The sequence below is a fragment of the Amaranthus tricolor genome, chromosome 16, assembly GCF_026212465.1.
Source record: "Amaranthus tricolor cultivar Red isolate AtriRed21 chromosome 16, ASM2621246v1, whole genome shotgun sequence".
NCBI lineage: Eukaryota > Viridiplantae > Streptophyta > Magnoliopsida > Caryophyllales > Amaranthaceae > Amaranthus > Amaranthus tricolor.
Genome location: NC_080062.1, coordinates 2335790 through 2361801, shown reverse-complemented (window position 1 = coordinate 2361801; position 26012 = coordinate 2335790). Strand labels below are relative to the sequence as shown.

The following is a 26012-nucleotide window of genomic DNA, read 5'->3' as shown; positions in this document are numbered from 1 at the left end:
TTCAACCGCAATACTACAAAATTTTAATACGCCATCAATAAATTCCGACGATTCAATGCTTCCATACATCCAAGAACGATCTTTTGTCATCCTAATTAGTGTGATTAATTAATTCAAAACAAAATTAATACACAACTTTTAACATATATACTTAACGAACTCTAACTAACCACAAAATTAAGTAATAATCATTCATTTAACCCTAATTAACCCAAATAATAAAACAATGTTTTTTAAACTGTCCAAATGATGTTTATTGTACTAACCATAATTAATATTCATATATATTAACAACATATAAAAACAATAAAAATAAAATCACATTCATAAACTTGGACAACTAATTAACGTTCATATCAACAACTCATTCATTTAACCATAAACAAACCTAATTAAACCTAATTTACAAACTATAAAAAAAATTATGATAAATTTAAAACTTAAAAACCACAACTACATACACATTCATGAATAAAATGAAGAAATTACTTAAAAATATAACAAAACATGATATATATGATAAATTTAAAACTTAAAAGCAACAACAACATACACATTCATATATAAAGTATGACAAATTTAAACCTACTTTAAAAAATCAAAATGAAAAAAATACCTTGAATTTTCGTGGGTTTTTTCTAAGTTAGTGTATAACCTATACAATGAAAAAAAAAAATTAGTATAAAAAAAACTAAGCGCCCTAAAACTTACACAATTAATGAAGCTTGAACAATAATGGGTTTGAGAACTAAGCTTTAAAAAATTATACCTTGAAGAAGAGCAAGAACTAAGCCCAAATTTCGTGGGTTTAAGAAGAGCAACAACAATGTGTACATTATGTATGTTTCGTGGGTTTAAGAAGAGCAGTTTCAAGAAGTAGATGATGAATAAGAGCAATAAGAAGAGCAAGAATGATGAAGAAGAACAAGAACAAAGATGATAAAGAAGAGGGATTGAGACAAGAAATAACCGCAGTATGTATATGTTTTGAAAGAGTAGTGCAACAGTCGTATTATGAACAATGAAACATAATGTATATGTTTTAACGTTATAAAATGGTGGGTTTGAGAAGAAGCAAATGCTGCGGGCAAGGAAGAAAACCGCAGCAATTGAGTGAAGCAAAAGAATATTTGCTGAGGTTAGTTGAAAAATCGCAGCAATTGAAAGAGCTATTTGCTGCGGTCAGTTGTAAAACTGCAGCAATTAAGTGTGCTACTGAGTATTTGCTGCGGTCACACCCTAAAACCGCAGCAATTAATGGTTTTTTTTTTCTTAATCTTTTTCCTATTTATTGCTGCGTATATACAAAAACCGTAGCAAATGATAAGCAGCAAATACGATTTTTTCCACTAGTGTATTATCGACATTATTGGGGTTGGTGCTTTGAACATTATGATCTCAATTTGGACTATGCTATTGGAAGCTCTTTTATTATAGTGATGTGATTAATTGGCTAACTTTCATCCTAAATGGAAAGAAATTTTTGAAACAATAAAAATTATTGATGACGTAACCCTCTCAATTGATTGCACAATGATGTTAAACAAAGACTTTGGATACTTATAATTCTTTTTTTTAAATGTGATATGTGATCGGCTGAGTAAATACATTGATAAAGTGAAAGATTACTAACTCGTCGTGCTCAAATAAACAAGCAATTTTTCAAATGAAAACAATAAATGCATTTTCAAAAGAATTCAAATAGTTTGATCTCTAGTTCGAGCATAATGCAGCTCGTCCAAGCAATGACACATACATGTATAAGCCCGTCCCTGATTAAACTATACATATCCGAGCATCATTAATAACATCAAAATATTCAATTATAGAGAAACAATTTAACATGTATTAGTATACTTAAAAAGAAAACATAAATTATTGTGATTCCTAAAAAAATTAGTTTCTAGATGAAAGAAAAAGTGACCTAATACTAATGCATAAATACGCAATTTGAAAATAAATTTCCACATATTAAATCAGATTGAAACTTAAATTATCGTTCAACATATAGAAACAAAATCAAATAGTGTTTAAGTTATTTTCTTTTACCAAAATAAATATTACTTTCACTTCACATTAAAACATTAAATTGTTTTAATTACATTTACATGTCATTAAGTAAAACAATAAGTCTTATATGAGACCATTTCACTATAAATCAAGTTTATAATTAGTCTATTTTTCTAATTGGTCACTTTAAGGTTATAAATTATCACTTTTACTGTAAGATATCACTTTAAAATTATAAGTGATCACATTAAGACAGTAAATGTACATTGAAACAATCCAATAAAAATGATTTATCATGACACCGTCTTAGAGAGTTTGTGCTAAATTAATTATTTGTAAAACCATGATATATATAATGTATACCAATTTGATCAATCAAGCATTAGCATGAGTTTCACTGCTTGAAGCCTTTTGGGCCTCCGATATTGGGCCTTCATGACCATGTTGGGTATAGTAAGGCCCATATATGTGATTAAATGAACCAGCATGCAGGAGCATTATGTACAACAAGTGGATCAAAGCTGAAATTATGATAAATACTTCAAGTGTTGTTAAGCGTTTCCCTCTATGACCACCTAGCCTGACCTCCTTCCAGGCCAGTCCAAATGCCAGCCCAGTAAGGGCCCATGATATGGCAGCCACGGAGGCGGAGGCAGCCATGCTGGCTGTTGACCATGCTCGGTAGTGAGCGAAACCCGCTAACACCGATGCAATCCCGGTTGTTCCGGCTAAAAGAGCAAAAATAAGCATGTAACTTGTGGCTGCATTTCCACCCAAAACTGCATTGAAAGAGCAATTTTTATTTGCATCAGCCACTATAATTAGCTATCAGCTACTAGTTATCAGTCATTTGCCAAATACCTCATATGACCCATAGAATTTCCATATTCGATGGGATGATGCTATCAGAGTATATAACATATTCTGAGTTCTTAACTATCAATTTAAGTTTTTAATTTTGTAATTGAATTGATTCCTTAACAATATATTAAAAGTCAACGTAATAAAAGGTTACATGCTCAAATCTCACTCAACTCTATTAAATATAAAATAACATTTTAATTGAATTGATTACTTAATGGCTACAATAATAATTTTACTTGACTACTTATTTTACAACCTTTAAAAATTAAAAGTAATTTAAAAAATAATATAACCTCATAAATTATCATGCGTTTATCTACGTAAAATAATTTGAAAATTAATATAACCTCACAAATTATCATGCGTTTATCTACGTAAAATAATTTGAAAAATAATATAACCTCATAAATTATCATGCGTTTATCTATGTACTCTCTTTGTCATTGCCCCCACCTTTAATATTAGTCTCGTACTATATATTTTATTTGTTTTATTATTACTTTTACACATGATTTTAAAATATTTATAGTCCGTTTGAAAATCATTATTAAATAATAGAAATAATAATGGAAAATTAAGTGTAATAATAAAGAAATAGTTTTTATAAATTTAATAGTCATACTTATTATCATTTAACGATCTCATTTAGCTCATAAAATGCAGTCCAATTATTACCCTTTAAAAATATAATGTCAAGTAATAATTAAAAATTGTAATTTTATAATTAGACTTTCATTATATGGAAAATAATATAATACAATTCATCAAAATATTTTATATTTATAAATATTTTATAAAATTCATTTCAATATATTAAATTTAATTTGAAAATAAAATATGATGAAGAAGTTGAACTTACGAGGGTTATTTTGTTGGCCATCGATGTACTTATTGAGAGACCAAGAAGCAAGACCCAAAATTATGAGGTACACAACCAAATCAACTACTAATACGGGCAACATCAATACTCTTCCTACCTTTCCTTGTGCCATTTTTTTGTGCTTAATTCTTTAAGCTTTACTAATCACAACCAAATAAAGAGGAAAACAAATACAAATTAAACAAACGGTGGGTTTTTGTCTTTCTTTTTATGTTCAAGCTTTTCTATTTATTCCTATCTAATTTAAGTTTTTTTTTTTTTTAATAATATTTCATTATGAGATGGCAACTATGAAACAAGTGGAAGGTTCTTGAGTCATCTTTCTTTTGCTTTACAAGTATACTTCTATTCCCCTACTTTTAAGTAATATTTTTATTCTTAAATTTCACTTTTAGTAGTAAATTTGAGGGATAGATGAGTAGGAGTTTAAGAGGAGCATTTTTTGACGAGATACGCTTGTAAAAGACTCTCTATCCGTGAAACAACCTTAAAACAAAAAGCTTATATACTAATAATTATATTAATTAGGCAATTATGTTCTTTAATTTCCACTATAAAAGGAAAGGAATATAATAAAGGGAGTACGATCTCTCTTGGGTCATAGCATTAGCATGTCCTAGAACGGATTGCTTCCTCACTAAATAAAAAGGGTGAGTAATATTTTTTTATTTAAATTAAATAAAAAAGTGTAATGTTGATATGATTGAGCATTTATGTTGAAGTACTATAGAATTTACTCAAATATAATATTTAATAAATTATTAAAAAAAATAAATTTAAATTTGAGTCAATTTCAGTATTGTTTTAAAATTATTATTTTCAAATTCTTTATTTATGATTTTATAATTAATATTTTATAATTTAAAATAAATATTTATTCTCAAACACAACCTTAATGTTATTAAGTGGTGCAGTGGTGCACACTTAAACTTTCACCAAAATGAATTTCAGAGTATCGAATAATCATCATATGTATCTACGCTTGAAAAAATCATTTGGTATGTAGTTTTGAAAACGTTATTCTAAAGTTTGGCAAACAAAGACTTTATGATAGAATTCAGTAAAAAATTTTCGATTTTCGGTAACTATAGTTGTAGCTCTAGTTTACTTTGTGGTACATTCTCTCTAAAGACAAAGCCAAGAAAAGTGAGCATTCTATATTATTTTCGTTTGATTGTTGATAATAGACAAATCAACAACTTTACAAAAATAAACACATATGCAATTACGCATAATCTACAAACTGTTTTACCACACTCTATTATAATCAAAACAAATAGTTATATAGCTAATTATATGTAATACATACTAGTGTTATATTACAATCCTATGGTATTATATTTCCTATGTATTACATCAACTTATTTATTACACAATTGTATATAATACATCCGTTTTTATCAATAATTACACTTTACTCAAAAAGCTCTCACGTAAAAGGGTAAAATGTAGTTATTAATAAGAAAACGGAGGATGGCAAAAAGGACGCAAAATTATCACTCAATAATCTGGATAAGTTCATCAACTTCTACACTATCAAGTGAAGATTGAGTAAGGAAAAGCAAGGAGCAAAAAACAGACACAAAAAGAGTGAAAATAAAGAGTGATTTGTAGGGATTTGCAGCTTGTGTGTTATTTAGGATGATTTCTTCTTTAATTCTACTACTAGTTTTTTGTGATGTAGAAGTGGGACCGGATGTATTATCTACTTGCACCATTGGACATGTGAAAAAACCATATATGATTCCTGTTATTGCTGCACCAAGACTTGTCCTGTTACATTTAACATTAGAACTTCCATTAGAGTAGCAACGTTAGAGTGTATAATATATTTTTGGGTCTTTTAACTATTAGCTTAAGTTTTTGATTGAGTTGGTTTCTTAACATGGTATCACAAGTCAGCGTGACAAGAGGTCACGGATTTGAATCTCAACCACTTCTCATTTAAAGTGGAATATTCAGCGCCAGGTATGAGAAGGGCCTATGTTGCATTCACAGTTCTAGCCCAAAACGTTCTAGGGTGAGGGGGCGAGTTAGAGTATTTAACATATATTGGGCTTTCAACTATCAGCTTAAGTTTTTGGTTGAGTTAATTACTTGACAGCAACTTGTAAGTTTTCAAATATGACTCGATTTGAATAAACTTTTACTCTCGAATATGATCTTGATAAAAGATGTCAAATCATACTCATTGACCATTATAGAGAATACAGCTAAAAAGTCTCTCCAGTCAACCTTATTTGCTACTTCTAGAATCTTAAGTAACATAATTAAGTTGAAATAGAGGAGTTTACCAATTATCCATAGGCCCAAAATTTCCAAGCAAAAAGTTGAGTGTAGTGGCAAGTATTGCCTTCTGAAACATAGAGTCAGAAAGTTCCTTTGTAATAACATCCTTGTTCTGAATCTGATAAACAAGCCAAGCTCCTATAACTGCAAAAACTGGTCCCTGAAATTGGTGTTGAAGACTTGGTCAAACAATATCTAGGAAAACTAACTCAGATACTCGCTCCGTTTCAGTTTGTTGGTTACACTTTGACAAAAATTGTGTATTGGTATTGACAGTTGTCTTCTCAAGCGTGCTGTGTATCACTCATCCTTCTATTGCGGAAACCTATTCTTTTGGGCAGAGTCGTCTTGGAAAATTTGGGGCCCTATGCAAAATTTTTATTTTGCGCCTTATTTATAATAAATATATTTTTTTATTAATTAACTTAACGTATTTCTTTGTTTATGATTAACTTATTCATATACGGAGAAAAAAAAGTCTTGTGCGGTCGATCGCCTCGCACACCCTTAAAGACCCTTCTGCTTTTGGGGGTAAATTGAGTACACGCATCCATGCCCTCTCCTTGAAGGGGCACGGGTATGATATATCTGCTCTCTCTCCCTGAATTCTGACTTGTGCAGAATATTAAATTGATGATTATGAATATAACTTTGACAAAAATTGTGTGAGCTTTATGGTCAAAGGGTAACCGGCAAACCGAAACGGAGGGAATAATAATTGAGGATAAAATTGCTTACTGATCCACCAACAGTAGGTTCTGTTGTATGAAGGAAGCTTGAGAAGTTTCCAGAAATACCCCCTACTATAAATATTAGGAGGAATGTAAAAGGACCATATCCTTTGCATACTTGAGTTCCAAATGATAAGAGCACCCATGAACCAAGTGCAATATGCAGAAATCCTATATGCTGCACAAATTTCACCTTGCTTAGTTTGAATTCTAGAAATGTTTAAAAACTCTTACTAATCGGTCAATCAGAAATAATATTTTTGTTATTATAAGAGTAAAATTATGTACATTCGATCATTAAACTCTGTCTAGATAGAAGTCACCTAATGACGTTGGAATGATAAAATATTTAAGTCTTCTTCAAGGACGGATATTAAACAGTAATTAGAGGGGTCAAAGTCATTGATCAAACAAATAAATTTGGGATTGAGATTCAAATCTAACCTCTAGTTCAAAAACTACACTCTTGAGTCTTAAACACTAGTATTGTTTGTCAAAATAGCTTAATAGACAATTTTAGCTTATTTTATTATAATATGTAATGTTAGAATTTGGTAAATTGGCTGGTTGAAACAGTTTATTGTTATGAATAAGTTATTTTTGAACAAGCAACTCATAGCAGCGAATTCAAAATCAGCTGGTCAAACAAGTCAATAAAATCAGATGGTCAAATCAACTACTAGCTATCAGCTATAAGTCACATATTTTTATTGTTATAGTTATTTAACTTTATGTTCTTCTATACTGGCCCAAAAAAATTTAGGGGATGTTGGCCCCATTTTCACTACACAAAGATCCACTATTATGTAGATTAAACCAGCTCAGCTACCACTCTTCTGTTTTACATGCTATACAATTCATTGTTAATAGCGTTTCTTCTCGACTACCATTTTCAAAATGTAATCAGTTTAATTAAGGACTTATTGTGATCAAACATAAACAGAAGGAACTACCAACCGAATCATTAATCTTGTACCAGAAACATGGGTGTGAGAAGCCTCCACCATTCACCAAGCATGATGAGATCATTAACCTTGGCACCATACATCATAGGCAGTGAATAAAGGTTATAGTATGAACCCTTTACTGGACTTGCTATCTCGAACAGAAACACTGCTATATTTATTGACACCAATGTACTTCTGCAGGAAACAAACCACATACATGTTAAATAATCACCAACATAAGGAATTACAACAATATTCCATCATTTCAATATCACTAAGTAGGCCCAAGCCTTAACGTATAATGGAGCAAGAAAGTTCTATGTCCCGGTCCCATCTAAAGGTTTTAGAAAAATCATGCTTTAATAGGTAATAGTTAGAGGCCTATAAAAGTATATTTAATTAGTAGTCAGGGGTCCATAATTAGTTTTCTGCTCTGGGCCTCACAAATCTCAAGGCCGGCCCCGTAAGTGGCTTCCACCAAGGTAGAGTTTGAAGGGCAGGACGTACACTGTACACAACCTTACTCTTACTAGTGATTGACGACAAAGATGCATTTTTCGATCGACTCTTGTTTTTGTGTTACTTTCACATGGATAAGAAGTGTAAGTGTTTTAATAACTTCTTATAATCCAAAACCAAACGATAACTCTATGACCCATCAAAACAAGGGACATAATATACAGAATTAACTAGCAACAATAACATTTCATTAGCCTAATGCCTTTAAGCAGTATCGTCTCGTTTTTTTGAACCCTTGAGCAAAAGATAAAAGGGCCCCTAAATACTTAAGGCGTAACGAATAATATAATATACTTGTTATTTTTTATTGTTGATATTTAAATTACTTTGTAACAAAAGCACTAAGAACTCACATTACTTAATGTAAGTAATATCTAAATTTAAATAAAATTAATATCACTTGTATACATAAAAATAAGTTTTTTGGGCCCTAAAAAATTCAAGTCCCTGACCCTTGTTAATCGACGGCCATGCCTTTAAGTAGTTTCCACCTAGGTGGGATTCGGGGGTCGTATATATACAACCTTACCTTGTGATAACAAAAAAATTATTTTTAATTAGTCCTTATAGCAAACTTATAGTCTATTATAATCCGAAATAAAAAGCGATAAGAAAGTGTACATGAGGTATAAGTAGCCGCTCTCTTTCTCATCATACATAGGAAATGATGCAGTTTTCCTTGTGTAAATATCATTTTTTCTGTAAGTTTGTGTTCTCTTGCCTTGCTGTTGATTAATAACAGAGTCTTCAGAATTTCCTGATGCATCTGCATGGAGAGAAACAGTAAGATTTCATTTCTGCCACAAATAGAATGACGCTAGTCTAGTCGAGACTGATACGCTAACAAAAAAAATATTATATAAGCAAATATTAATTCTAATGTTTTTGTATGGAAAATTTCTATAATTTAAGATAAAATGTCTATTGAATTTTACCAATGATTAATTTTGTAACTTAAATAAAAGATCTTAACCATAACCTTAAAAATTCACATTTCAACAGCTTTTACCATTTATTTTTTTTTTGTTGAATTTAACAAGTAAATATATATAATTCAACATGGGCCTCATTGTTTATTTTAAATTGTGTTATTGGACAAATAGATTGGCTTACTCAAAAGACTAATCTAGTGGTCGAGACTTGAGAGACTATATTTGACTATCAACCCCACACCAATTGCAACACAATCATGTGGGATACACAATCGACTCCCATAAGGCCAACATCCTAATTGGGTCACAGTTACATTAGTTCATGACTAGTTTTCAACCCACCCACTCCGAGTCCAGCTCTGATGTATTATTTTAAGACAAACATAAGATTTCACCCAAAAGTCTAACCTAGTGAGTAAGAGAGTCTGTTTACCAATAAACCCCACCCCAATAACATACGCAATCGAATTGTAACAAGGACATCATTAATATAAAAACATATTGAAATATATATAACATTCAAGATTAAGAAGAAAACAAGTACTATTGTGTTCCTGCCTCTAAAACCCAACTTGTTCTCAATTCTTACCTTCTTTAAGTGCATTGAGGTACTTCTCAAGTAACCCAAGTTCCTTCCTTGCAAAAACTTGACTACCATGATCATCAATCTCAGATTCATCACTTCCATCAATACCCTTAACTTTCTCCAAGTAAATTTCCAACGAACTCCTATGTTTTTCTATGGAATCAGATTGCTCTGAAGCATAAAAAACAGGACTTAAACCATCCTTACTTAATAAACCTTCAATTCTATTAGCTTGTAAACATTGATTACACCTTTTTATCTTCCCATGATCATCTTCATCTTTTGAAAAACTTACTCTTCTATTCATCATATTTGTTATACTCTCATTACTTTGATGCTTTTTCTTGCTAAAGTTGGTATTTATTGATGATGATGAACATCTAAAAAACTCTTGAAATTCTGAACTGAATCTTCTTGGTATTGGTAAGATTGTAGCCATCTTTGTTGGGAAGATTATGCACTATTGTTGAAGATTGAAGGGAATATATCAATTGGGTACCTATTCATCAAAAGATATATGATTAAGTTTTGTTCATAAAACTTCAAAATTAAGCTCTAGCTCAAGGGAAATACAAGCTAAAATCAACTCGACCAAAAGCTTAAGTTGATTATTAAAGTTTCAGATATGTTTTATACTCTATCAGCCCCTTAAAATGAAAGTAAGTAGATGCAACACATGTCCTCTTACAAATCGTGCTAAATGTTCTACTTGAAATGAAGAGTGAATAGGTTTTAAATATATGACCTTTTTGTTGCGTTTGCTTCTAACAGAGTATACAACATATTTTGTTGTTTTAGCCATTTCATTAGGCTTTTAGTTGAATTGGGTTCTTTACCTTAACAATAGGTAACACATTAGAATATTTACAACTATGATGAGGTTTTGTATTTCATCGACACTTCTCGCTCATAAGAATTTTGTATTACATACTTTAGAGTCTTAACCAATAGCATAGACATTTGGTTGACTTAGTTCCTTTGCAGTTTCTGATGCCATGTTAAAAAAACCAAATCAACCAGAATCTTAACAGTTAAAACTCTAAGCTATGATATATACTCATCAAGATGGAAGAAAGAAAAGTTCATGTCAATATACTAATCAAAAACCTGAAAATATATAATTGTTTCATGCAGAAAACATAAAATAATAAATGAAAATGGCGGCTTTACCATTATTAATTTAAAAAAAAGACAAATTAAAGAACAAAAACATTATCTTACTTCGTTAGATTATTCTTCCATGAAAAATTTGTATTTTATAAGAAATATGATTCAAATTGTTGTGAAGAAAATTGTAGTAATAAATAAAGAAGAAGTGGGTACTTGTTAAAGCATAGTGAAAGAAACTAGAGAGAAGGCCCAAGAGGATAATCCAACAAACTAAATCTACTCTTATCCATGTTGGCCTCTAGGATGCTGCCACGTGTAGAGAAATCAAATTTATGTCGAGTGTTGGTGGCCAGGTATTTGATTTACAATTTGGGATTGTTAACTTCAAACCATTTTATGACAAGAATGTATGGCTGAGTTTGGTCTAAATTTTGACACTTTAGTCCATTAATACTTTAGAAGCAAATGAACAAAAGATACTCTTCTTTTTTTTTGAGTTTGTGACATATATAAAATGTTAACTTATATATTTGGATTTTATTTGAAGAAAACAAGGTAAAATATTTAATGATACTGTATCAGAAAAGCTAATCAGAATAATTTAGAAGATGATTATCTAGAACTATCTAGTGTTAAATAAAAAGTAATAGTTAGAATATACTAAAATATAGTGAAAGGAAGGTGTAAAGTAAGAAAAAAAGTATCTAGATAAAATCCTAACTTAACTACTAAAATGGTCAATAGTAAGTATAAATAGAGTATTATGACACTTGCATTATATGGAGCAAGAAGCTCCCATAAAAAAAGGATTGAGCCATGAGCTCAAATCACAAAATATTTACACAAAAATAGAGAGATTGATAAGTAAGATATGAGCTCACGCATAAAAACATAAATGATGAGTGTATAAGTGCTAAGCAAGTGTCCCACTAAAATTATTATTGTACAAATTATGATGTAATCAAGTATTTGTATTCAGTAAATGTATTACAATATTTATTTGGGTTCAAGTACAAATTTCGCGTGTGTCCAAAACTTCTATCAAGTGCAGGGCTAATTAATTCACCTTATGTAGGATAGTGTGAACATGAACTCTAGACAATTGGTTGAAGCAAAGACAAAGGATGAACCATGTGCGGCACAAAATAGCACAACAGTAGAAACGATAGGGGCTGACTAGGGTCAATTTGCTCGTTCGAGCATATCACAACAGGGCTATTTCATATTAGAAATGTATTTGATTTCCTTGTGCGAGATTTTTTTTTACTAGTTTGGTGGGGTTTATATGAGACCTAATGAAATAGAGTTTGAGAGCCTTTATAGAGGGTCTTTCATGTATTAGTGTGAAGTCTCTATTAAAGAAGCGAACTTTAGCTAGTGATCAGAATATTTATTTTTTGTTAGTGGTATTCTTTAATGTATTATTGAATAGTTAATGAAATATAATCTTATTTGAAGAGGACATTAATTTCTAAGATACCATTGTATACTTATATTGTGTGTTTTGTTGATTAAGGCTTTGATCTCTATGCTTGACTCTTGTGTGTGTCCTTTTGAATTTATTATTATACATATTTATTTATTTTGAATATAATGGGATATGTAATGTCCTTGAAATTATTTATGTATATTTATATTCTCGGCTTATAAAAGGGGCATGGGAGTGAGTGAAAAAATATAGTGTTCTAATATTAGGTTAAGAAAAAGGTTTAGGGAAATTCTCAGGTGTTTTTCCTTAGTATTAAAGCGAACTTTTAGAGTGAAAACTCTATTTATGGAGATTTTGAGACCTTGAATAAGTGATTTTATTATTGTATATGTGAATACATTAATGTAGAGTTTGGGAAGAACTATTTCATTTTAAATATTATGAATTTCAATTATGAAATCATAAATGAAGAATTTGAGAATGACAAGGTTTGGGTAGTTATTCTCAAATTCTCAACTTTAACTACTTTGAAAACAATGGTGGAATTTGATTCAAATTCAATATTGAAAATTTTTTATTAGCTAAACAAAAAATTTGAGCCAACTCTAAATTTTCAAATGAAATTAATGTTTCCAAACATAGCATAATAACCTTTTTCCTATTTTTGAGGGAAAGGTATTTAAGATTAACACTTGTGATTTTGCTTGCTTTATTTAATTATGTCATTGTTAGGTCTAATACTTTTCTCGTATAAGAACTTTTTGGATATATATTACAAACTCTTTATGTACTATTGAGAAATACTCTATCTCTTCTCTTGAGTTTGTTAATTTTTAATAGCAAACTTAAAAAAGAAAAAGTAAAATATTAGAAAACAAAAATTATATTAACTCTATAGTAATATATAACACACACAAAACTCACACTTTGCCCCCACTCGCAACCATCACAACTAAAGCATTGATCCTAGTGGCAATGGTCAATCCCACTACCCCAGAGGCTTGAGTTCTAAATATCAAGTCATGGAGATAAAAAATAAATAAATACTCTCCACTTATTATTCTCTCCCTCTAATTAAATTTAACATATTTATTACTGTCATCTATTAATCAATCTATTAATTATCTAATATTAAAACAAAATACTGCTCATGTTATCACTTAAGAAATTGTTTAATTGTCATTTTCTCAATAAAAGTTTTCCCTCTAAAATTGGATGATGATGTCATCGTTATTACTCCCATAAATTATTTTCATATCTTTAACTTACTACAATCTAATCATTATTTTTTAAATTTTAGGTCACATCATTTAATGTTTTAGAGAATTATATATTTTATTTTATTTTTTTCAATTATTTATAAAATCTTTCAATTTTATTGATTAATTGATTTGATGTATTAGATATTTTGAGATGGTTAAAGCATAATATACTTTTTATCTTTTATTATAATTTATTTGTTACAAACTAAATTTTCTCAATCACTTGCGCGCACAATACAAAATATAAACAAATGTTCAAAATGAAATGAAATATAACTATAATGTAAAATTTATTTCTTAAAATTTTAATTTTTTAGTTTATACGCACAAGTATTATTTAGTTAATTTAATATAATAAATCTCATCTACAACTTAATTCTTTCCTTCATCTCATTAATATACCTCCCATTCACCAATCTTTTATAGGAGTATGATCTTATTCATCAATTAACATTTATATAAACAACTCTGCCCCTCCAAATTCAATTAGTATATCTAAAATATTTCATAGGAGTATTTGAGTTTATAGTATTTTATTTGTTTTATTTTGTTTATTTCATTTGAAATATGTAAAATAAGAAAGAAATTTAAATATGATTTTTTATGATGTATTGAGTGAAATTTTAATAGATTCATCTTAATGTATAAAAATTTAATGAATACTTTTTATGTTTTTTGCGAAATATTTTTTTTAATAAATATATGGAGTAATAATAAAATGCATACTTCAAGTGTCTCATTTAATTTGTATTTGTCTCACTTTACTCTGTAATTCTTCCTTTTCTTTTTGATTCATTGGTACGCTAGAAGACTCTAGCAATAAGAGGAGCGGATTCGGGTATCAATTTTTTTTAGATGATGAGAATTAAAAATTTTTCTTTAAAGGAGGAAAAACGTTCAACTACTAGTGTTAATATGATTTTCTTTTGATATAGTTCCTACAATTTTTTTCTAATCTCATTTACTACTATAGATCACAAATTCATTTTCCTTTTAATGTCATTCAACACTTATTGTTTACCTATTTATTATTTGTCTTATTTACTAAGTATACAAATTAATTACACATTCATTTATAAAATAATACTCCCTTCGTTACTTTTTGTTTGTCCACTTTAAGTTTTTCCAATTTAGGAGAGAGAAATTTAAATTTTATTTTTGAAGTATATATTGAAGATAAAATATATTTATGTGAGATCATGCTAGATTCATCTTAATGTAAAGTTTTTTAATGTACAATTTTTACAATTTTTTATAATGAGTACTTAAAAATATTAAGACTCAAATTTTGTTTTAAAAAGCATGTAAAAAATAAAATAGACAAATAAAAAAAATAGATAGACAAACAAAAAAGAACGGATAGAGTACAAATTAAATACAATATAAAGAATAAATACAATTGAAAGAGTATTAAAGTAATATTAACAAAATCCAATTAGACCACATTTGTTACCATTACCATTGCCCAATAATAAATAAACACAATCCAAAATTCAATTTGGCGCCATATACTCACCTCTAAATCTCCTCAAACAACACAATAATCCAGTTGCTGATGCTGAAGAAAAGAAGGAAATGGAGCCACAAATAGAGGAAGTTCAGAAGAAGATGAAGAGGAGTAAAGATCCTGGAGTTAGGGTTCTTCATGGAAGGATTTATGATTCCCAAAATGGCAAAACATGTCATCAAGTAAAAATCTAATCTTTGTTTTTTTTTTTTTTTTTTTTTTTTTGGGGTTGATGCATGAATTTTAATCACATTTGTGTTTATGGGTTTTTTAAATTGAATTTTAGGTTATTGAAGAAATTTCTAGGAAAGAAAACCCTAGACATTTGGTAATGATTTTTTTTTTTTTTTTTTGTGTTGATGCATGAGGTTTAATCAACATTTGTGTAATGGGTTTTTATTGAATTTGAAGTTTTTGAAGAAATTGATAGAAAAGAAAACCCTAGACATTTGATCTTAATTGTTCTTATAAAAGAAAAATACTTTTTTTTAGGGTTTATGTCTATTTTTAATGGAGCCAAAAACTGATACTTATGTTGTGATACTGGGGCAATGTGTTATTAATTGTTTCTAGGGTTTGGAGAAAAGAAGTATTTTGATTTGTTAAATTTATAGTTATGATTTTTATGTTGATCTTGTTAAAATGTCTACATTTTGTAATTTTGGTGATATTAAAATGAACTCTTTAGTTTTGGTTAGTTGGCTCTAATTCTTGTGTAATGAGCTCTTTGTTCATTTCTATTATGTGGCTTGGGGCATGAGTGGAAAAGGATGCGAAGGATATAGATTACATGTTGAGGTGGTAGAAAAATTGAGTGGATAACTAGAATTCATGTGGATGAGTATGACCAATGAAATCAATTTATTAGTTAATGTAGCCGACTCTAACTTTTTGGGATCATGGGATCAAGGTTTTGGCATCGTTGTTGAAAGAAAAGTTCTTTTATTGATGAGGGGACACTAGATTCTTGGGATAAACATTTTTTGAGGTACATTTGGTTATATAGAAGTGTAAAACAATTGGGTCCGTGTAAGCTAGCCTTCTAAAAAAGTAATTAGTTATTAAGTAATGATTTGCTTGTTGATTGTTTTTCTTGAGTTGATCAAGTAATTGAGGTTGATCAATAATGTAATGGTTATTGTCTTATGGAGTATTTTTAAATATGAAATAGAAATGTGCATTTTTGAGAAATTTAAGAGAATCCATGTTATTAAATGTAACTTATAAAAGTGAAGTTTTGAAGCTGCAAGAGAAGCTCATGTTTCTTGTAGCATTCGGAGCTGTTTCACATGATTCGCTAATCTACTCATGAATCACGAATCGAAAAAAGCGAATTATAGTCTTTTTGGGCTATTCTTGGGCAAATTTGAGTGAATCACAAATTCAAAAGGCGAATAAGCCAGCGAATTATGTTACACTGATTCGGAGTATTAAATTGTTTTTGGTTGATTATTAACTGTTGATCTTGATGTGTAAATCAACGTGTACAACGTGATGGAGAGATACAAGTGGTTTTTTTGGAACTTCAAGTGATAGTTTGATACTCTAATCTTTGTATATCGGAGATTTTGCATTAATGGCTTTCTTTGTTAAGAACTTGTGATTGCGTTTTAATAAATGCCTGTAAATGTTTTTTAAGTGCCGTCAAAAAACCATGGATTTCACTGCGGGATGCACTAACATGAAGGGGGATAAGCAATGCACTATGAATTTCTGCCACAAGTGCCTCCTTAATAGGTATGCTTTAGATTTGGAGGGATTTTAAATCAAAACAAGAAATACTAGTGTATTCATGTCGATTTCTATGTTTACTTTGTTTTTTTGTGTTGTCTAAATTTAGATATGGAGAGAACGCGGAAGAGATGGAAGCTCTTGGTAATTGGAACTGTCCCAAGTGTAGAGACATATGTAACTGTAGTTTTTGCAGGTAAATGTATATTGTTATTTTATTCTCGGGGGCTTTTTACATTTAATTTGCTTCAATACCTTTCCAAAGTGGCTCCCGAGATTACGGATCTTTTGTGTGAACTGTTTTGCAATATACACGACAGGAAGAAAAAGGGTCACAAGCCTACTGGTAAACTTGTTCACACCGCAAAGGCAACGGGATTTTCTTCTGTTTCAGAATTGCTGCACGTTACGGGTCCTGATGTATGTCAGGAGCTGATCGTCAAAAGCAAGACGGGTTCTCCAAAGAAAAGAGGGAAGGAGAACTTAGACTCCAATTCTCCACCGTCAAGTCCTAATCAAGACAATGCAAAAAATGTCAAGAAAGAGGTGACGGAAGAGCTCAAGGTAAAGGTTGAAGTTGAAAATGGTAATGGTTTATGTCTCCCCGAAAAAAATACGGAGGAGATTGCCCTGGGAAGAAGTCCGAGAAAATTCAATATCCTGCAGGGCTGCACTGAAAAAGATGTGGATGTTGCGAGAAAAAGTTCTAGGAAATTTGATGTTTCCCAGGAAGTGAGTAAAACTGACGAAAAAATGAGTGATATGACTAGCGCAGAAGAAACTAAGGAGGAGAAATCAACTGAAGTCCAAGCAGAACGAAAAGTGAAGCCTCGTAAACTTAAGAAAGAACCAATTATTGATGATATCGTCGTGGATGTTGTCTTACCCCCTGGAAATATGCTGACCAGTGTGGCCGGGACTGACTTCCTTCCTGAGGATGCTGGATATGCTTTGCAATTCCTGGAATTCTGCTCTGCTTTTGAGGAGGTAGTTTTTCGGGAAAGGTCTTTCTTATCTCCAGTACAGTTATTTTCTGTTTTATGCTATGTAGAGGTATTGTAAAATGTTCTTACCCTTTAATTGACACATTTGTATTTAGGTTATCTTAGTCTCATGCCATGTTGCTCGAATTCTTCATGCTTCACGAACCTGTGTTTGATCCTTGATGCTTGGACACTTAGACACTTCATTTTAGGCGTAAAATTTAATATTTAGACGTATCTGACACTTGGACACGCACCAGTATCTCACATCAGTACTCATGATTATATTTAATAGATTTTGGAGTTTGGGCACATACTTTAAGGATTTCCCGGAAGTATAATTGTATTTGTTGATCTTCGGTCTTTGAAGCTTTTTTTCTTTTTCTTTTATAGTTTACCACCATGATTCGCCAACTGTATCCTTTTCATCGTACTTGTTCTATTATGGTACCTTCTCTCTGTTTCTTTTTATGCCAAAGGCTTGGCTCGAAAATTTATCGATTTATAACTTTTACATGCATATTGAAAGTTCGGGGTAGACATGAAACAATAATTATTTTCCATACACAATCTTATTCATCTTATTGTCTAGGTTTTGGCCATCGGGAAAGGAGAACCTGAGTCAGTACTGAGAGACATAGTGTGTGGACGGGAACACAGGGGAAATTGTTCGCCTGCGGTCCAGTTTCTTACCCTGCTATTGGCTTTAATCTTGAAGGACGAGGATGAAGAGGAGTATGGATTTTTCCTTCCCAAATTGATAAATGTGCAATCAAGACTATTACAAGAGCATTAAATTGTCCTTATCTTTTCTGCAGATCTGTTACCTTAAGCCCGTCTAATAATAAAGATTCTTGGATACTTTCCCTCAAAAGATGCCTTGATGAATCCGAGCTTGAATTGGAGGATTTCCCTGATCATATCCTGGACAAAGGATCCGATGGGTATGAGATGTTGGAACCCTCACAAAAACTAAGACTTCTGACTTTTCTTTGTGATGAATCGCTTTCTACCAAGTAAGTAAGGTGTATGATTTATACTTTAGCACCCCGAAAGAGAAAAATGCTAATTCCCGTGTATTATTTACTTGTCTAGAGAATTGAGAACTTGGATAGAAGAACAAAATACGAAGCTCGTTGAAAAAAAGAAGGAAGCAAAGGATCATATAAATGCGGCCAGAGAGAAGGTTTATATTCCGCAACCTTGTGATAATAGCTTCCGAGCTTGTTGTGTACTAAGTTTTGTAACTTATGCAGGAAAAACAGGTGAAACGAAAGATGCAGGAGGAATTTGTTAAATCTCTTTATGCCAAAAATGGTGTGCCTCTGACTATCGCTGAGCATAATTCTATCATTTCACAACTAAAATCCGAAACAGAGCGTGCACGAAAAGAGATTTCGGAGGCTATGGGATTGATGCCTAAAAGTATGTCTTGGCCTTTACCTTCTCTTTTACATTTACTTTTCTATTTGTTTAAATTTCTGCCCCATTGTTTTATGGTTGTGTAATATTTCCTTAAAAGTATGTTGTCCGTTAGCTTTCTAATAGACGGTAACTCTAATAGACATCAAGGGACTGGTTGCTGAACAATTATGGTAATTTAGATGATTATTTTGTTCCAAAACAATCAATGATTAGAATTTTAGTGTGTGCTCTCTACTTTTAATGTTACTTGGACTTGGGTACTGATGTTGGATACTAGTACGTGTTCAAGTGTCGGATACGTCTAAATATTCAATTCTACGACTAAAATAAAGTGTGCCATACCAATGTCCGAGGATCATGATCGGACACGGGTACGTGAAGCAAAATGAAGAATCTGAGTAACATAACTGAGTTTTACCTTTTCGGGTTTTACCAAGTGCTTCATTTAGAAGTTATTTGTGTTCAAACGACATGGCAATTTTTGACAGAATCTAAAACTAAAATAAAACTTATGACAGATTACATAACGTATCCTATTTTCACGTGTTGTAGCTCACTTTGACATAAGGAACTGATTTGCATGGTCGGTGTCTCCATCAAATCTAACATTCTTGCAAGCTTTCATTCAGAAGTCTAGGAGATTTTATAAAACGTGGTGATAAGAATCGTTTTGTTAACTCTGCATCACTTGACCATCAATATCGATGCTTGCATTGCTATTGGTGTATTGCATTAAATTTTCGGATATGTGATAATGTATTCTCTACGGACAATGTTGTACATAGAACGACAAAGATCAGATGCTGTGAGGACAGAACCTGTGTTTTTAGATGGCAATGGTCATGCTTTTTGGAGACTGAAAGGCTTTGGTGACGCAAACATACTACAAGGTCAGTTATACTACAGCAATGCTGTGTTCGTTCGAGTGAATTTCCGTTTTGCATAAAGTACACATACATCGTCATGAATGTGTAATTTAAATATAGGCTGACTGCTGAACTCCGCTTGCTTTGCAGATTTGGGAATGCTAGATCAAATTGACTATAAGGATAAATGGTTTAGTTTTAACAATGAAGATACCGAAGTGGTTGAAACGTATATGTCTACTGTAAGGTAAAATATGCTTTCTTGCTAAAAACATCAAGGGCTGTCCACCAAAATGAACGGTTTCACCGACTGGTCGGATATTGTTAGGTTTTTGTGTTAATGATAAAAAAGAAGCAAAGAATAATAGTTCTTGTTCAAAATGTCTATTCTGATTGTTGATTGCTTATCATTTTTTCTGCTTATGGACGATGTTTCTTGGACTCGAGTACTGATGTCGGATACTGGTACGTGTCCAAGTGTCCGATACGTCTAAATATACAATTTTACGCCTAAAATGAAGTGTCTAAGTATCATAACAATGTCCAAACATCAAGGATCGGACACGGGTACGTGAATAAAATGAAGAGTTTGAGTAACATAGCTTATGGATATGGAAATGACAGTTTTCCTATAATAGATAAATGCTATCGTTTTGTCGAATTCTTCATCTCGTTGTGTTATTTTCCCAATTGACTTGCAGGCTTAATCTAAACAAGAAAATTAAGAATGAAGGTAAAACAAAGATGAATTGCTCTTCAGATTCTGACATCGACTCGAGCTCTAATGATGATTCAACATCTGCAACATAAATTCCTAGCTTGGATTCTTTAGTGCATTTATCAAGTGTTAATCTATTTATTCTCTGTAAGTAAACCCATTTTCCTTCTATTAACCCTTGTTTTAGAAAATTTAAAAACGTCTTCAATATTGTTCGAATTGAATAGAGAAGAATCAATATGGACTACTAATATATTTGTTCATCTAGCTGACCCCAATCTTTTGAGATTTAGGCTCTAGCCGACCCCAATCATAATGCGTGCATTTCTCCTTGCCCACTTGGAGGGGGCACGGGTATGATTTTCCCGCTACCCTTCTCCCCCCTAACTTGTGCGGGATACTGGGTTACTGACTATGACTATGACATTGTTGCTGTTATAGTATTGTTTGAATAGCTCAAACCTAAGTATGACAATATTGGTAAACATCTGAACTCGAACATCGAAAGTCGAAGTGCATAACCCGATATTATGCCAGATATGCAAGGATCCTCTTTAGTTATTGCACGATCTTGTTACTTGTACTAGTGATGAACGATGGTTGAATTAAGAAGGAATGTTATATTGCTGAATCTTTTAGCATCGTTCAATAATTCGACAATCCGGTAACTGTAATGGATCCTCTTATTATTCAGTTTTGACCTTCAAACCTTTAATGCTCAGTTGCAGTGACTTGGTTCATGTGGACGACTATTGGAACTGATCTATTTGTTTCAATCTTTGGGATTAAGGCTTTGACATTGTTGTGGCACCGACTTTCGGAAGATAAAGCAGTTGTTAGATATGAATTCTGTATGCAGTACATCAGCTTTTGTGTAGGTTAAGAATTGAGTTGAAAGAAGGCTTTCAAGCTAATTTTGTATGTATCTTGCTTTTAAAGCTTGCAATATGAGTCAATTTCAAGCTCTTGGAGCTTTATTTTTTTATGAAAAAAATTTGTAGCTCTTGCTACCAAAGGTCGATCGAAAAGACCTTTTTGTTATCAGATACTAACTAGGGTAAAGCTGTGTAAATTCAACCCTCAAACTTCACATATGTGGGAGCCATTTTATGACATTGGGGAAACAAAATGTTATTGTAGACTATAGTAACATTTACTTATTAAATCATATGTATTTTTTATTTATATGAAGTTATGGTTAATATTTGCTATCAATAGTCGTTTTGAAACAATCTTTATTACTATAATGGTAAGATTATATTTATCTGACCTTCGTAAATTCTGTTCAGGTGGGAGTTACTTAATATTATTAATAGATGTGTTTGATTTTGCATGCACTTTTAAAAAGGAAAAATATTTATGTTTGTCAATTTAGATTCATGTGATTATTTCCTTTATTACCAAAGTAGCTACTAATTTGTTTGAGTTAAAATTTATAATCTCACTTTGTTATTCCTCCGTATAGATGATATATGAAATATGATGAAAGATTGAAATGACTTTTTTTTTTTTTTTGTTACAAGGGTTGGTTGAGGGAAGGGGGGCTAGGTGAGAATTGAATTTAGGACTTTGATTAGGAAAATTGATACTTACCCCAATTGAGATGAGACTCAGTCTCGTTGAATTGTTTTTTTAAGAAGTTCATGGAGGATATTAATATTTTTTTTGTTGATTTATGGAGTTTATTAAGTGAAAAGAAAGAACAACCAAACCATGTAGGAAAGCAAGATAAATTCATTAAATCCCCCTGAACCATACAAATCATACATAGTACTCATGCAATACAACAACATTCTAAAATAAATAAAACTAGAGATTAAGCAACATAAAACAAATGTTGCGTATAATGTTGCTTGCTAAACATAAAAAACAATTTTCCCTTATTAATAATGTAAACTAAAAATAAAACTTACTGATAGAGGGGTTCATAACCATACACTTGTTTTCTCGGATAGTTAAGAATACGGATACTCGGAGCTTTCGCTAGTTGATAAGTTACTGGGGTAGGAATTCAGACAATAACTCATCCATGATCTTCATATCTTCGTCGCTGATCCACCAATTTTTCGTAGGAGAGACCGCTTGGGAGCCATCAAGGATTAGACAATGGTACTGTGATCCCTCATTGTTAGCCACATTGATGACTGGTTCTGCGCCTGCGCCAATTTCTATTTGGTTCTGAGGTTCTTTTTCTGTTTCCGTTTCTACTCCCATTTGAGTTCGAGCATTATTATCAAGGAGTCCCATATCTTAATTGTTGATAGACAATGTAGCCGGAGGCAATGGTGGGAGGTCATCAATGTATAGAATACAATATGGAGGCCCCTCATTGTTGGTCACATTGATCATTGAAGCCATATCTGCATCCTTTCCTAGATGATTTTGGTGTTCTTTTCCTTTTCCCTCTTCCATTCCTACGTGGGTTCGAGCATTATCATCCATGGTCCTCATATCTTCATTATTGATACGCCAACTAATAGTAGAAGGCAAAGGTGGGAGATCATCAAGGGTTGGACAATAATACTGTGATCCCTCATTGTTTGCCACATTGATGACAGGTTCTATGTTTGCATCCATTCCTGCTTGCTTCATCCTTTCCTTTTCAAATTTTGCTCCCATTTCCATTTGGGTTCGAACATTCTGATTCAGAACACTCATATCTTCACTGTTGATCCACCAATTAATTGTAGAAGGCAAAGGTGGGAGTTGATCAACAATTTGCAATTGATACTTTGATCCCTAATTGTTGGCCACATTACTGCCTGTTCCTCTGTCCGCAATCATCTTATGTTCCTTTCTTGTCTCTGTTTCCATTCCCATTTGTGTTCCAGCAGTATCAACCACGGTCCTCATATTTTCATTGTTGATTCGCCAACCAGGATAGTTAGGTGGGAAATTAGTAAGGAATGAATGACGATACTGCGATCCCTGATTGTTTGCCACATCACCACTTTCTCCTGTGTCTACATTAATCTTCTGTTCCTTTCTAGTTTCTGTTCCCATTCCCGTTCCCATTTGTGTTCGAGCAGTATCACTCATGATCCTCATATTTTCATTGTTTATCCACAAACCAGGATAGAAAGGTGGGAGGTTAGCAAGGGCTGGATGACAATACCGCGATCTCCCATTGTTCACCGCATTACTACTTTCTCCTGTGGCTTCAATCGTCTTCTGTTCCTTCCTCATTTCCTTATCCATTCCCATTCCCATTTGGGTTCGAGCATAATCACCTATGATTCTCATATTGTCATTGTTGTTCCACCATCTAGGATAGAAAGGTCGGTAATCACGAAGGACTGGACGATAATAACGCGATGCCTCATTGTTTGCCACATTACTGCCTACTCCTGTGTCTGTAATTGACTTCTGTTCCTTCCTCATTTCCGTTCCCATTCCCATTTGGGCTCGACCATTATCACTCATGATCATCATATTGTCAGTGTTGCTCCACCATCTAGGATAGAAAGGTCGATAATCACCAAGGACTGAACGATAATGCCGCGATCCCTCATTGTTCCCCATACTATTGCCTACTCCTGTATCCGCAATCGTCTTCTGTTCTTTCCTCATTTCCGTTCTCATTCCCATTTGTCTTCGAGCATAATCATCCATGATCCTCGTAACTTCATTGTTGCTCCACCTAGGATAGAAAGGTCAGAAATCACCAAGCACTGGATGATAATACCGCGATCCCTCCTTATTACCCATATTGATAACTGGCTCACGCAGTGCACACTGTCCTGTTTCCGTCCCCTTTCCCATCTGAGTTCGCGCAACATCTCCATTACTACCCCCACCTTTGTCGCCTTTCACATCTTTATCACCAATACCAAGATCTTTTTCTTCTCTTCCTCTCTCTTTAACCTCGCAAAGTACTTCTGAGCATGACTAGCAACCTGACTCGACGACCTTGTTTTAAGAAGCCTCGAAATGCTTTTCCATGAACCTTTTCCGAACTTTTCTAGTCCTGCAAGGAATAGTTTGTGTTCTAGCACGGTCCAAGGCTCCCCTTTACTGCAATGCCACTCCGAATCCATTTTTGGCTTCGGTTTTTTCTTCTTCATCTTCATCTTCATCTTCATCTTTTTATCATCCATATAGGATGGTAAAGGAACTTTTCCCGATACGATATTTGCAATATCATCAACTAATTTTTGGCGATGTTCTTTTAACTCTGCTAATGTTTTTTTGCCTGGGATTTGCCTTAATATTTTCTCCAAATCTTCATCATTGGTTAAATGTAGCTCTGATTCAAGTGATGCTAAAGCCTTCTCATATGCCTCATTTTCTTCCTTTGTCCATTCAGAACTTAAACTCTGGTAATTAATTAAAAATAATTAATTAATATCAATAATGATTAGATAAGTAAGTATACAACAACAATAATGCCAAAGCCTTAATATATCAAAATATTTGAATTAACTACATAAATAAACAAATGTTTGCATGAATTTATATTCTCTGTTCATTTCGAAAAGTATTAAAATACGGTAAGTTAGCTTAAAATAAACTTAATGAAATACTAATTTATAAAACTTGCTCTAATCTAGTTCAAGTATATTATTTGCTTGGTCAATGCACTAATTTAATACTAAATAAATTAAATTGTGCATAATTAAAATCTATATAAAATTTATATTAAGATGAATCCAATAAGATTATACTTGACTTTGTTTTAACTTATAAATTAAGAATATAATATAAATTAAGAGTGATTCATAAATAGTAAATAATTCCAAATGAAATACGATAATATTAAATTTGAGATTATTGAAGGTTACTGGAAGTATTTACTTAATTTTGTTTTAAAGTATAAAATTTTTTAGAGTTAATTGTTAATTTTAAATAATCTGTTTGCTTGGTTGCATAGTGTCATAGAAGATTAACTGTAAGTCATATTTATTATCACCTTTTATTATTATTAACAATTAAACGGACTGCTAATTGATTAAGGAAGTCAAAATTAAGGCGAACTTTAAGATTAATGTAATATAAGCAAATAAAATTAAATTAAAAAAAATCTTTAAAAGTATTGCAAAAAATCTTCAATAATAGGTGATAAAACAATGACCTAATTCCTAAATCTGATTTTTTTGCTACAAAAAGTTATGGTGTTTATTTCTGCAAAAGCTGTGATATTCGGCTTTTTTTTAATTTTATATTTATTAGAAATAAAATTAAAAAATAAATAAATAGAAAAAAGAAAAGTAACTTTTGTCTTGT

The 26012-nt window shown here is 31.8% G+C and overlaps 4 protein-coding genes across 8 annotated transcripts; 1 reads left to right on the top strand and 3 right to left on the bottom strand.

Annotated features, from left to right (window-relative positions):
- Positions 1-2200: 2200 nt before the first annotated feature.
- Positions 2201-4182, bottom strand: LOC130802319 (membrane protein PM19L-like). Its single transcript, XM_057666280.1, has 2 exons — positions 3734-4182; positions 2201-2789 (listed from the first exon to the last, which is right to left on the bottom strand). The coding sequence occupies exons 1-2, from the start codon at positions 3864-3866 to the stop codon at positions 2386-2388; spliced, it is 537 nt and encodes a 178-aa protein (XP_057522263.1). The 5' UTR covers positions 3867-4182; the 3' UTR covers positions 2201-2385.
- A 698-nt stretch (positions 4183-4880) lies between these two features.
- LOC130802318 (RHOMBOID-like protein 9, chloroplastic) lies at positions 4881-11105 on the bottom strand. Of its 3 annotated transcripts, none has more exons than XM_057666277.1 (7): positions 10980-11105; positions 9762-10257; positions 8862-9006; positions 7751-7916; positions 6782-6952; positions 6049-6203; positions 4881-5527 (listed from the first exon to the last, which is right to left on the bottom strand). In XM_057666277.1, exons 2-7 carry the CDS (start codon positions 10195-10197, stop codon positions 5251-5253), a joined length of 1350 nt encoding a protein of 449 aa, XP_057522260.1. In that variant the 5' UTR covers positions 10198-10257; positions 10980-11105; the 3' UTR covers positions 4881-5250. The 3 variants fall into 3 exon arrangements, with proteins under 3 accessions (XP_057522260.1, XP_057522262.1, XP_057522261.1); XM_057666279.1 differs by lacking the exon at positions 10980-11105 and adding an exon at positions 10929-10946; XM_057666278.1 differs by lacking the exon at positions 10980-11105 and adding an exon at positions 10595-10900.
- Positions 11106-14974: 3869 nt separating this feature from the next.
- Positions 14975-21994, top strand: LOC130802317 (uncharacterized). 3 transcript variants are annotated; one of them, XR_009039767.1, is made up of 12 exons: positions 14975-15248; positions 16706-16803; positions 16907-16993; positions 17118-17784; positions 18373-18515; positions 18599-18796; positions 18876-18966; positions 19037-19205; positions 19991-20095; positions 20222-20318; positions 20773-20936; positions 21512-21994. XR_009039767.1 is itself a non-coding variant. In XM_057666276.1 (11 exons), the coding sequence occupies exons 1-11, from the start codon at positions 15135-15137 to the stop codon at positions 20879-20881; spliced, it is 1878 nt and encodes a 625-aa protein (XP_057522259.1). In that variant the 5' UTR covers positions 14975-15134; the 3' UTR covers positions 20882-21994. The 3 variants fall into 3 exon arrangements, 1 of the variants encoding a protein (XP_057522259.1); XR_009039768.1 differs by having other exon boundaries at positions 14992-15248; positions 21518-21985; XM_057666276.1 differs by having other exon boundaries at positions 20773-21994.
- A 2604-nt stretch (positions 21995-24598) lies between these two features.
- LOC130803321 (transcription factor SRM1-like) lies at positions 24599-25258 on the bottom strand. The gene is made up of 2 exons (XM_057667522.1): positions 25226-25258; positions 24599-25105 (listed from the first exon to the last, which is right to left on the bottom strand). Exons 1-2 carry the CDS (start codon positions 25256-25258, stop codon positions 24599-24601), a joined length of 540 nt encoding a protein of 179 aa, XP_057523505.1.
- Between the last annotated feature and the right edge of the window lie 754 nt (positions 25259-26012).